This window comes from Camelus dromedarius, chromosome 25 (genome assembly GCF_036321535.1).
Source record: "Camelus dromedarius isolate mCamDro1 chromosome 25, mCamDro1.pat, whole genome shotgun sequence".
In the NCBI taxonomy this organism is placed as follows: Eukaryota; Metazoa; Chordata; class Mammalia; order Artiodactyla; family Camelidae; genus Camelus; species Camelus dromedarius.
The window spans coordinates 13,548,892-13,562,668 of NC_087460.1; the positions used below are offsets into that span (position 1 = coordinate 13,548,892).

Below are 13,777 nucleotides of genomic sequence, written 5' to 3' on the forward strand. Positions count from 1 at the left end.
AATAATAGCTACAGAGAGTACAGACAGACCTTTGGGGACATGATGAAGAGGCTTTCAGTGACTCTAATATCTAAGTCACTTCATTCTCCCCTCCACACGATCACTCACGTTTAGGAGAAGAGAAACAATGAACTTCAAGTTCACGTGCTTCTGATTTGGGAATGTGAGGGTACAGTGTTGTGCGTCTCCACACTGAGTTGTCATAAGACACTTACTGAAACCAAGCCCATTATCTTTAACTTCAAGAGATTTCTACCTCCTCCTTCATAAGCTCTTGTTTAAGGCTTAAGTTAGATAAACTGATTACTAACAACTTGGATTAACTGGAGGGAGATGTGTGGCAGATACAAAAGCCTCCATTTAGTCAACTGTTTTAACTTCCACCACCACCAAATATTACATCAGAATTACTCGAAGGTATGGTGTCACCTGTGAGCTCTCAGAAGGAGCTGCAGAGGGGCAACAGGCAGATAAGAGGAAGCAAAAGCAGCAAATGGTCTGATTTTATTTATCATTTTGTCTCTTCAGAGTCTTAGCTGCCTATCAAATGACTGTCGGTGAGTGAATGAATATAGTATAAAGGGCTAAATGAAAGTCAGATGTTGGATCGTCATGCCCCCTCCTTGTGTCCCTCTTCCACACTTTTCTGTACCCATGTCCTGGAGTCCAGAGGGGAGACGGCTCAGTCAGAAATAATGAGCAACCTCGCCAGAGGCAGCAGAAAAACAAGTGATAAAAACCACTTGCGTGGCATGCAACTTACTCGTCACAGTGGAAACACCAACTTGGGAAACCGTCCACCAGTGGCAGCCTGATTTACAGACAGCCTTGCTTATATTTAATCAAACTTTATTTCTAAAAATGCTGTCAACAATTTTATTATTTGCAAATATTTCTTTAAAAGAAGCCAATTCTTGCTCAAATGAAATGATTTCATGGCACACTGAAGCCAGAAAGGGTCAATAATTAGGCTTCTTCTTGCTTGCCAAGTTGACCATGAACGTACTTGGGAAGAGAGGATGCCACTGAAATATTTCAGTGAAACCCTAGAGTTCATCGCGTGGCTTGATCCAACTCTAGAGACATTTAACTTCAGAACACCAAATCTGACCCTTTATCTGTTCCTTGATCCATTTCTCCCATGTCAATAATTGGCATCCAATGTACACATACTCAAAAGTACATGTAAGTTATTGTCTGGTTCATGCAAGCGTAGGTAAGTGACCTACAAGATGATTCAAGGCCTCATTGCATCATGACACTTAAAAACATCAGTGACTCTGGTATTTAGAGTCTAAGATCATTAAGTCTTGGGTTTCAAATCCACTTTAAAAAAAATTGTTGTGCAACACAAAAAATTCACATTGGCTGCCTAAGAACTGACATGCACGATAATGATTTCCAAATAATCTTGAGTGGTATATATTAATTTCTTATATTTTAAAAATAAAGCAGCATTACTGGATTTTCCTAATATAGTTTCCAGAGGAGGTTACTTACAAGAGTGCTCTTCTGAGCCTCTGCCAATTTTGTAGCAATAAAGTACTGAATTGGCGCAAGAAGTACAATGACAGCTGCGCCAACCAATGCGCTGGATCCAAGTAAATTGTAGAGCAGAATCACTCCCATGATGATCTAGTGAGGAAAACACAGGGAAGGGAAAATGAATAGGGGTGTGGAGACCACGGCATGGAAGGAAATATTTTCAGTGAAATTGTAATATTTCTTAATTATTATATTAAATTTATTTGGAACTCAACTCAATTGTGACAGTTGGGTTTTACTATGATTTATCTGGGGAAAGCTAAGTAGTAAGAATTTATTTTTAGTGTAAAGATGTGTACAACCGGTGTCAAACCGATTTACTGCACAGAGCTGCGGAATGGTGCCCATGCTTCGGACCTAAAGTGGTCTTCAAATTTTTAAAAGGATACACTTTTTATTTTTTGAAAATGTGGCCACCCACCATAAATTTACTCAGAATTGTATTAGCTTTTCAAGGCAGGAAGGATGGAAAGTAAGAGCCAGCACCATAACGCAAGAGGACAAGATGGTTGTTTGTGGACTAAATGATCTAAGCTCTTTGCCTTCTCAATGACCGCAGATGTTGCTGAAGACAAGGCAGGCAGGACTAACTAAAACTGTGGAGAAGCTAAGGTTGGTACCTCCATCTTATCTCACTTTCCTTTTAAATTTGTTTTCCCAAACCCAAGACTGAACCACTTACACCTACTATCCCTGGTTTGTCACTGTCTTCTTTTTTCTTTAAAAACTCAGGATTTATCCCTGCTACCCTGATTTTTTTTTTTCTAGTAGTTCAGCTTATCATGGCTCAAAACATCATCTAATGAATTGTATCCATGCAGCTAAGGCATTTAACCCATGTCTATATGCCAGCGATAACAGCTCAACAGTGACCTTCTAGAAGCACTGGCCCATGTTTAGTGCCAAACCAATTAAGCTCTTTGGGAATTCCAATCAAAATGAAAATTCCTTTCAGGTCACCCATGATGCAGTCATTCAGAGGCAGCCTGGGAGTTCTGACACCCTTTAAGTTATACCATGCAGCCAGCTCCCTCATTGATCTGGTACATTTGGACGAAATGAAACAAAGCACGTCTTAAATCTTACTTTGTGCCAAGCACTGTGAATGACATACACTTAGATTTGATTTGGATTTTCATTAAAAATGAAAAATCCAACAATAAATTTTAAAACCGTGATGTCTTTTTTTTTTTTCATTTCCTCTGCAAGTAAGAATTTTACTTATATTGACCTACCTGAACAGGCATAGCCCATAGATTGGGACACAGGAACAAGAACCACATGAGTTGATTGGTTTCAATGGCGACCAAGTTATTGATCTGACCCAAGGTCATCTCACCCATGGATAAATTAGATGTAGAAAGCCGAAGGATTTTATTGTATATCATGGCCTAAAAAAAAAGAAGAAGAATAAGAAGAAGAATGATAGACTTGAAGCTCTAAACTTAATAATCAACACTCTGCTTATTTATTTTCATTGAAAAAAATAGCATTCTAAAATTTTTTTGAGAAAAGGGAAAATAACCCTATAATGTTATCTTCTTAAGTCAACCATTATTTTCATTTTAGTATTGTTACTTTCAGTCCTTAACTAAATAAAAGCTTATTTTTTCTGGCACTATAATCAAAACATACATTCAACTTTAAACATTGTCTCTGGAACAAATATTGCAGAAATAAAGAAATGCAAGATTTCAAAGTATTTTAACATATTATTACAAAGGTTATTTTTTAATTCAATGGGCTTATGAATTAGCCCTGTGTTTCTTTTATTAAGTAGATTCTAGAAGTATTGATGTTATAATATCAAAGTGAAAACGAAAGGAAAAAAAAAAAAACAAACAGAACTGAAACTGCTACCATTTCTATTACTGGATGGTATGTGGCATTTTCAAGAAACCAAGATCACCCAAAGCTTGTACACACCAGCAGGGCTCCACGGAGGTTAATGCCAGTCTCTATGGTTACGTAGTAGGAAGCCTGCAAAAATGTCCTTTGCAGAATCAGAGCCAAGAAGAGAAGAACGGCGAGAACGTAAGCATTTTCAAGAAATTCCTTCGATGAGAGGGTTTCTGAAATCTTATCCCAACAGAAAAAAGACACACATTAAAAACTTTTCATATACTGGTATACAATTTGCACTTATTATATGATACATGGTTGTTAAATATATAAGATTCAATATCTTCATATACTGGGACATTATGCTGTACACCAGAGATTGACACATTGTAACTGACTGTCCTTCAATTAAATAAATTAATTAATTAATAAACTAAAAAAATTAAAAAACCCTTAAGGTCTTTATAATATAGCAATGGAATGAGCCACAGCAAGGCAGTTTTGGCTTTTCCTCATCATGGTCACAGATACAAAGACAAACCAGTTCAATGGATAATATCCCAAATTGATCATTAAGATGGTTGGAAATGCCTGATTAAGAAAGCAGGTACTTTTTTTTTTTTTTAACTTTTGGGAGGGTTTGGGGGGAGGTAATTAGGTTTATTTATTTAGTTAGTTTTTAGAGGAAGTAATGGGGATTGAACCTAGGACCTCATGCATGTTAAGCATGCACTCTACTGCTTGAGCTATACCCTCCCCGTGAAGAAGGTATATTTTAATATTTTTAAAAAGTTGAGTACATTTTCCACAAAGATATATTCTACTTTAATAAACTGGAAAGTAATCAAAGAAGATAGAAGTTAGTTTAGACTGTAAATTACAAGGAGAAGCTACAAAACTGATAGTCAGCAAGACCAATGGGACAAAAATACAATTTAAGTAGCCTTATTAATTAAAAAAAATTCTACATAGTTGACTTTTTCTGACTTTTATATATCTTAACTGATATAATGAAATAAACTATAAATTACAAAATACATAATTTGGCCATTTATTCCACTCACATGACATTTTCAGTGACAATATACATCTTATGAAAAACTGTTTTAGTAGGATTATGACTGAAGTCATCATAAGAATACACAAACTTATTTTTTTTTGCAGTTTTAAATTTAGATTTATTGACTACTGATTCTCAAAGACTGTTTTAAAAAATCTGTTCTAAACAATTCCACTGAAAATTATACATATACAAAATTATTTTTTGTTTGTAACAGTAGTATATTCTAACTTATTTAAAAACATGGTTAATATGTGTAAGGCAGAGGGATGATGGAATTCTACGTGGAATTTAGATATCTGTATGTAATTAGGCTAGGAGGGACTATCACAAAAATGTATTCGATGGTGAAAATATATGGTTCACCTCAATAATGATTGAGCGCTAATATATGCAAGGGACTGGGCTAAGCATTGCGGGCATTAATGGAACTGTTCAGAGTCATTCGGTTTAAAGAGCTCACAACCTAGAAAGATAAGCATATCCATAAATAACACGCTTCATTATAAATAGCGTTTCTGGAAAGTGCCAACGCAAAGTAAACAATGTGTTGGAGAACACCAAAGGGAGTCAAATTCCAATGAGGACAATCAGAAAAAGCTTCACCAAGGAGGCATCATTCACTGTAGGCTTTGAAAATGAGTACAATTTTAACAGGGAAAGGAAAGAGGACAGGAAATGAAACTGCAGGACTAGAAAAAGGAAACTAACACACCTGGACAAGGATTTCTATCTGTGAAACTGGGGAAATCAACTCTTATTTTCAAAAGAAACTAGGAAGTTCACGATGCAGACTTTCTTGAGAGCAGAAAATAAAAGATTATAAATGTATAACAGCAAATACTTAAACTATATAGCTCTCAACAGTAACATAATATCTAATAAAAATATGTGATTTGCCCTGATCATTGTGAAACAGGGTGATGGCTTTTACTACACAGGAAAAGAGAAAAGTACATATTACAAATCACATTGCTAACAGCATTGGTCATAAGCCTCTTAGAAAGTGACTCAGCCACCCTCTTGTACTTATGCATGAAAATTCTTTACAGGATTGTTACAAAGATCCAATAAAATAATCAATGTGAAAGTTTCAAGCATAGTTTCCAGTACACAGTAAATGCGTATTAAATGTTTATAGTTTCTGAATCTGAGAAACAATTTTGTTGGCCCAATCCATTCAATGAATGATTTTTTTCTACAAGGAAAATTATGAGTTTTTTCTTCTTTTAAAAATCATTCGATTCTCTGTAAATACATCTGTCTGAACTGCTTATAAAACTGCATTTTTTTTAAGAAAAAAGTAAAGATTACAGAGAAATCTGTCAATAATATTTTTCCTTCCAAAAGCACCACAGACTTACTCCTGTTGTGTTATTTGTCCCATTCTGGGTTTCATTCACACGCTGAACTATCCCAGAAATACAGAGAGGTCCAGCAAACCCCAGCAAGTCAGCAAGATAACGAAACGTGCTACTGAGCAGAATTGGGCGCCCAAAAGCCCTGTACATCGCTAGCCATATAGACGGAGTCCGATTTGGATGATCTGCCACTTTTTTCTAAAAAAAGAAAAAAAAAAAACCCAAAAACCTTGATGAATCAAAATAGAACAACTAAAACAGCAATGAATCTCAACAAACACAGAAACTCTTTCAGATATTTCTGATATTTTTTAAGTTTAAAAATAAGAGTTACTCAGATACAGAAAACCAACTAGTGGTTTCCAAAGAGGAGAGGGAAAGAGGGAGGGGAAAGACAGGGGTATGGGATTAAGGGATATAAATTACTATGTATAAAATAGATAAGCAACAAGGATATATTGCACAGCACAGGGATTACAGCCATTGTCTTGTTACAACTTTTAACGGAGTATAACCTATAAAAATAATGAATCACAATGCTGTACACCTGAAATTAATATGATATTGTAAATCAGTTATACTTTAAGAAAAATAAAGAAATGAACTGAAAAAAAAAAAGTGTTACTGAGTCTCGTTCAGTATTGGTTGCATAATTTGGTATCCCTGCACTCTTTACAAACAATGGCTACTGAATGTGTTTTAATAGAAATGGAGAGAATAAAAAGTAACCAGGCCAGTTTTCAAACACTTTGTATGATTTTTAGTTGTCAAAGGATGATCCAAAATTCTTAAGGCTGCCTTACTTTTAATGTCCTTTTATTTAGAGAAAAATGAATAAATCGGTCATGAATATTATCGAATAACACTGTATGGGAAAGAAAATAGTAAAATACATCGGTTCAGGCTATTGACAGGCTGGTTAAGATTTCTGGAGTTACTAAATCACAAGAGAGTCACCTGTCAAATTACTACAAGCTAAACAAAAAAGATCATCCCAACTTCAAAGTGTTTCTTCTCCAGGTATTTCCCATCATCTTGAATGGCAATCACTAATTTTAAAGCTATGTTAGACTTGTGTTTCCTAATTTTTCCTTAAAGAAATGCCAAATGAAGAATGGAATACTTGCTTATGCCAACTCATGGCTTCACATTTCAATAGTCTTTGTTGAAAAGACTTTAAGACCTAAACAATCATAATTACATCTTGGAGAGGAGGTAGATAAAGTTTTTTCATTGTGGTAAAGCAGCAGCTCAATGCATTCAACTGTGTTTCATATTCAATTCCCTGTTAGATGAATAATTTTATTTTTTTAAGTTTACTGATAAGAGACATTAACACACCAAGTCCAAGTGACTCTGTGTTAACGAAGAGCACTTGGAAAACTTAAGCTATGCTTAGGCTATATTGTTCATCTTTATTTCAGAAGAAAAGTTTTTAAAACATTATGCAATACTTTTCCCAGAGGTGAAACCATAAGATGACTCAGGTTCATTTGTAGTAACCATTTCCTGCAATAGTAATTTCATAACACGCGTTTTTGACACAAAACAGAGGTCATTTTCATCATTTACCATAAATGCTTTGTTGATCTTGATTTAGAACAGCCAAAAACTCTTTAACTGATTCACCATACTCTAGTCCCTTCCCATGTCATCATGAACACTTATATTTTTAATTATGATACTATTTGTAGATGATTGCAATATAAAATATCACTGTGGGTAGTAGCATACATGACTCTTTAGAATGATGACAAGAAATACTGTGAATATTCAAAGATTCTCATATTTAAATTTTTAAAAGCAATTATAAATGCTCAAAGAAAGTACCAGAAGAAACCAACTTTGGCAGACATATAAGATGACACGTGGGGTAGGTGGTAGGTAGACAAGGCCCCTTTACTTAACTTAGTTCCCCAGCTTTGAAATGTAGAGTCCAAGTTTTAGTTAATAATTCATTTATGGATTTTAGTTTCTCAAAAGTAGTTATTTATGGATATGATCTTTTTTCCCTTTAAATAATAAATTATTGACCGGATACTTGAAAAAAGACAATGAAAATTCCATGAATTATTAGCATGATATAGTAACCAGGATTAGATGTACATGATTACTGAACTTAATTCTGACTTTCCACTTGATCCCAGAGAAAAGATGGTGACTTCTCTGTCCCTCCTCATGTAGTGACTGGGCAACTAACACAGCATATTTCATTGGCTCTTCCGGTATCTTCTCAGCAGCCCAGTTAACATGACTCAAAACTCCTGGGGAAGAGGGATGGAGAAAACCTGCTCTTCCTTAACCACAGCTATTACTTAAGCTTAGTGCCTTTATGTTAATAGGCTCATTCTCCACCATGATGGACATGAAAAACAGAAACTAAATTACCTTTTGTTCTTCATATGCATCTTTTAAACAAACATAGTTTGTTACAGCCCGCATTGCTATTGGTAATTTTCCAATTGCCTTCAGATCAGTAGGTTTTTTATGAGCGGATATGATGAGCGTGTTCATCCACCAGTACGTTGCTTTGGACAGTAAATTCACAAAGGGTTGGAGAAATCTCACCCCCAGATCCTGGAGGTCTTCAGGAGGCTTTACTTTCTGAGGATTCATGAAGAACACATACCTCTGTGGCAAGAAAAATTCCACAGAATAACAGTGAATCCAATTCTTTTTTCCCACATACTGAAAAATAAAATTTTAACCGTTTCTACACATTCATTTCAGGAGGCCAAAATTTCTATTTTCATACTTCTTTCCATCCCTTCCTGAAACATTCTTTGAAATAGTTCCCTTTTGTTGTGACTAGATTCTCATTAAATTCCAGAGTTTCACATTGAATCCAGTTGGGCCAATGCTAAAAAATCCATTATTCCTTTAAAAGACAGCTGTCACCAAGAATCGATCTTTCATAATATCCTTTTATGATAATTAATGATAGATTCAACTAAATGAAGATCTTAACAGTATTTGGATTGTTTAAATGTGTTATCAACTTCATTGTTGAGTCATTCTGTTAATCTGTGGTCTGGCTGATGTTCACTGACTGTTTTCCATCATCCACTGCAACACGTATCTTGCCATTCGGAGCAAATTTAAAGTGCTCTGACAGGAAACGAACACCGAAGAATGGGTCACTAGTAAGCCACACAATATAACCGGCCACATTATGTGGCAGGAGGTACAATGGATCTGTAATCACAGACCAGGTGTGAGACTTGACCATGCTACTTTGGGGATAAGACTAGAGTCATCTCTTACAGAACTTTCTCCATCAATGAAATGGGCAAACTGGATGAGGTCATCTTCTATTCGCAATGTCTGAGACTACACTAATTTGACTAAACCAGGTTTGCTTTGGACCAATCACAGATGATGGAACTTTCTGATGAAAATAATTTCATATATAATACAGGCTAAGCATAATGTTAGGCACATCACATACACTCAATCAATATTTGTGAATAAATAAATAGATTCCACAGTCATATTGAGATTTCTGGAACATTAATGGTCTGCAACTTAGTAGTTCAACTTTCTATGTATACACATAGATGATACACATTTGTTTATCCTCTTAAATACCAGTGATTTCTAGCTGACTATGATCTTTAATACTTGGGTCTTGAATTCTGGTAATTGAACAAAAATCATTGAAACCTACTCTGACCCGAATGACATTGATCTCCACAGCCATCAGGAGTCCATTCAAAATGACCATTATGCCTGTGATGCAGAAACGCAGGTCTGATACTCCCCAACCGGACTGCCAGTACTTGACCAACTTAATGGTTTTCGTAATAAAGGCCATGACCCAATACAGGAATAAGGCTGGGAAAATAAAAAGTGAAAAGAAAAGATAAAATCTTTCACTGATTTTTTTTAAAAGGTCATGAAATTTCAATATAAATGCAATGCTTTTTAATAACAAACACAATTTAAAATATTCTATTTCCAGGTAATTTTATTTGTTAAGAAAACACCATATGTGCTGTAGTGCACTTTGAGGTTTTTGAACTGAAGGTATGGCAATGAGTTTTAAACCCTTAGTCTTCCATTCTGATTTTGTGTGACACCTGTGCAGATACAAGGAGCCATAAATAAGGATCAACTATATTCTTTAGAACTTACGTATAATTCTATAGACTCTAAAACTGATTATCTTTTGTCTTGTTTTTTTTTTTAAGAAGCCCTGATTATATGAAGAATTCACAAGTTGGTATGGGTGTAACCTAGCCAATAGGTGTGTTGCAACTTCCAGGAGCGTTACCCTAGAATTAGTACGGAATCTATGCAGCCATGTAATAGGTTTTCTGCTGCTTAGCATTTAAGTAGTGACTCTTCTCACCCAAAAGGTTTGAGACACCACAGGCATCCACAGAATACAGAGAACGATGCTCCCGCAGAGCAAGCCCAGACCACAAGTATTTAGGTCAGAGAAGTAGGGATCAATATCATCTCATAACCACAGCCAGCATTTTGCAGAAACTATGAAACAGAAGCAGAGACTTTCCTAGAAATCTGTTGTCAAGGATTCAGTATACTTTGAATAAATCTAAGTACCAATGAATATGGGATGAGGAAGAAGAAATCTAAAACATATATAAGACAATCCAGTTTGGACAGCATTTATCAAAACAAGAAAGTTTAAGGGTGATCACAACTTTTCTAGTGGAAAAGAACTGAGACTCATCTTAAATATAAAAAACAGTAGATTGAAAATAAGTGGATGGAAAAGGCTATACGATGAAACAGTAAGCATCAGAAACTTGGAGGGGGTATATTAGTGTCAGATACTAATCAGACTTCAGGACAGAATATTATCAGACAATTTTTAAACTTTTAATAATAAATGTGTCAATTTTTCATGAAGACACAGTAAAAAATACATATATGACTAATAAAGATTTAGGTCTCAACATTATCAACCATCTTGAACTATTTGATATGTATAAGACTATTTGACATTTAACATTATAAAAGTGCATCCCCAAATCTCCAAAATATACATTCTTGTTAAATGTATATGGTACGAGTACATACTATATACTCACTCAGAAAACAAGAAGCAATAAATTTAGAATAACAGATAACCTATAGAGACTGTTCTCTGATCACAAAGAAGTTAAAAATCAAATTAGCTAGAAGCAAGTCACAAATCCACTCACGTTCAAGGGGAGAGGATTATACAGAGTGTGAACATCAAGCAAAGATAATGGAGGTAACCTCTGGGTCTTTTCACATGGTAAGATATCTAGGAGTCTCCAAATATTTGGAAATTAAACAATACATTTCTAAATAACCACACGTTAAAAAAGAAACTGCTAGGGAAAGTAGAAAATATTTTAGCTAAGTTATAATGAAAACACTACAGATTAAAATTTTACAGATTCCAACTAAAACAATACTTAGAGGAAAATATATGGCTTTGGAGATAACTTAGGTTAAAAAAAAGAGTCAGGTCCAAAATCAATGACCGAAATTTCTACCTTAAAAGCTAGGGAAAGAACAATGAACAAAATAAAGAAAAGAAAGAGCAATAAAAGTAGAAAGCAATAAGATAGAAAATGAATAATTGAGAAAAGGAACAAACCCAACAAATCCAACAAGGTTGTTTTTTGAAAAGATCAAGAAAATTAGTAAGTCCTCAGCTAGACTGATCAAGAAAAGAAGACAAATTAGCAACACTAGGAATAAAGTAAAAGTTATCCCTACATATCCCATGTCCTTAAAAAGCATAATCAGGAAATACCTTGAACAATTTTATGACAATAAATCAAAAAACTTAGATGAAGTAAAAATTTTCTCAAACCTTGTAACTACCAAAATTGACATGAGAAGAAATAGACACTCTCAAGAGTCTTCATCTAATAAATAAATTTATAATTTAAAATCTCTGTTTAGTTAAAACTTCAGGCCCAGATGAATTCGTTAGTGAATTCTATTGAACATTTAAGGAAGAAATGAAATTAGTCTCACCCAATGTCCTTCAGAAAACAGAAATAGATAACATTTTATATGCTGGGGTATATTTGTGTATCCCAGCTTATTAAAAGCCTGGCAAAGACATTGCAAGAATAAAACCAGAACAATATCCCTCACTACAGAGGGATAAAAAACCCAAACAAATTAACTCCAGCAATACATAGCATGAGTAACAAATCATGACCATGTGTGGCTTAGCCAAGGATGCATGGTTACTTTATCATTTGAAAAATCAATCAGTGTATATCAACACAAACACACTAACCGAAATATCATTTCAACTGATGCAAAAAAAATAATCTTTCAATGAAATTCAACATCTATTCATGATAAAAAAAAAAAAAAACTCTGATAAAATAAAGCTTTGCATAGAAGAAACCTTACTCACCTGATAAAGGTCTTACATAACAAGCTTATATAACTATCATTAAGTATGAAAGACTGTTTTCCCTCTAAAATCAGGAGCTGGACAAAGATTTCACTGTCACCATTTCTATTCTGCATTTTACTGGAGGCTCTACCTAGTGCAATATAGCATAAAAAAGAAAAAGAAAGCATAAAGTTTGAAAAGAAACAAGTATAACTGTCTCTATTTTCAGATGGTATGTTTGTTTACATAGAAAGTTCCAAGAAACTTACAAAGCAATAATTAAAAGCAGTAAGTGAATTTCCAAGGTAGCAAGATCAATATACAAAACCAATTGTATCTTATTTAGTGGCAGAAACAATTGGAAAATAAAATTTTAAATATAATTTTAAATGTAATTCCATTTATAATCGCAGTGGTCAAACAAAAAAAACTGGTAATAATTTTAACAAGACATAAAAGATCTCTACATTAAAACTATAAAATATTGCAAAAGGAACTGAAAGAAGACTTAACAAAATAAAGACTGGATTGTGAGACTCAACATGTTTAAGATGTCAATTCTCCTCCATATTGTTCTGTATATTCAGTGTAATCCTTATCATAACCCCACCAAGAATTTTTTTTTTTTTTTGGTATGAACTGAAAAATCTGATTCTAACCTGCTTTTAGCAATGCAAAAGAATTAGAATATCCAAGGCAGTCTTGGGAGAAAAACAAAGAAAAGAAGCTGTATGATTATAATACATGACTTCAAGACCTCCAAGCTGCAGTAATCAAGACAGAATCATGATAGCATAAAAATACATGAATAGAGCAAAGGAATAAAAAATACAGAGCTGAGAAATAGATCATACTTAAACAGTGATTTGCTGTAGTTTTTTTTTTTTTTTTTAAACAAAGGTCCCAAAGCAATCCAATGAGAAATGGAATGTCTGTTCCACAAATGGTGCTCAAACACATAGATATCCATTTGGGAAAAAAAACAGAAACTTGACGCCAAATTTATATACCATACACACCATTAATTTTAAATGGACTGCAATTCTAAAAATAAAAACTGAAACTATAAAGATTCTAAAAGAAAACAGGAGAATATGAGGGAATCCAATTTTGAGGGAAGGCAGGGATTTCTGAAGACACAGAAAGCAATAACTATGTTTGAAAAATAATAAGGTATACTATTTCAAAATTAAAATTTTCTGCTCATCGAAAGGCTCTGTGAACTAAATGAGTATGCAAGTACACACTGGGAGGGAAGTATTCTCAAAACATGTGTGTGATGACATTCTAGTATCTAGTATATACAAAATACTCCTACAACCCAATAACAAAAGTGCAGTCCAATAAGAAGTAGGCAAGAGATAATAGCCACTTCATAAAGATAACAAATGGCCAATAAACTCATCAAAAAGTACTCCACATCATTGATCATCAGGGAAATGCAAATTAAAACTACAATGTGTTATCAGTACACACCCATCAGCATGGCTAAATTAGAAAATTTACGTCATCTAATGGAACAGCCAGAATTTCCACACGTTGTTAGTGAGTATGTAAAATTAATCACTTTGAGAAAAGATCTGGTGGCTTCTTACAAATGTAAACATTTAC

The 13,777-nt window shown here is 34.2% G+C and overlaps 1 protein-coding gene across 4 annotated transcripts in view; it reads right to left on the minus strand.

Annotated features, from left to right (window-relative positions):
* Positions 1-13,777, minus strand: part of ABCC9 (ATP binding cassette subfamily C member 9) — a 107,372-nt gene that overhangs the window by 79,470 nt on the left and 14,125 nt on the right. For all 4 annotated transcript variants that reach the window (XM_031443999.2, XM_010988822.3, XM_031443996.2 and 1 more), the window contains 6 exons: positions 9,476-9,642; positions 8,197-8,439; positions 5,812-6,006; positions 3,472-3,624; positions 2,781-2,936; positions 1,501-1,635 (listed from right to left, as the gene is read on the minus strand). In XM_031443999.2, the coding sequence (XP_031299859.2) occupies positions 1,501-1,635; positions 2,781-2,936; positions 3,472-3,624; positions 5,812-6,006; positions 8,197-8,439; positions 9,476-9,642 (1,049 nt within the window). The remainder of the gene's footprint in view (positions 1-1,500; positions 1,636-2,780; positions 2,937-3,471; positions 3,625-5,811; positions 6,007-8,196; positions 8,440-9,475; positions 9,643-13,777) is intronic.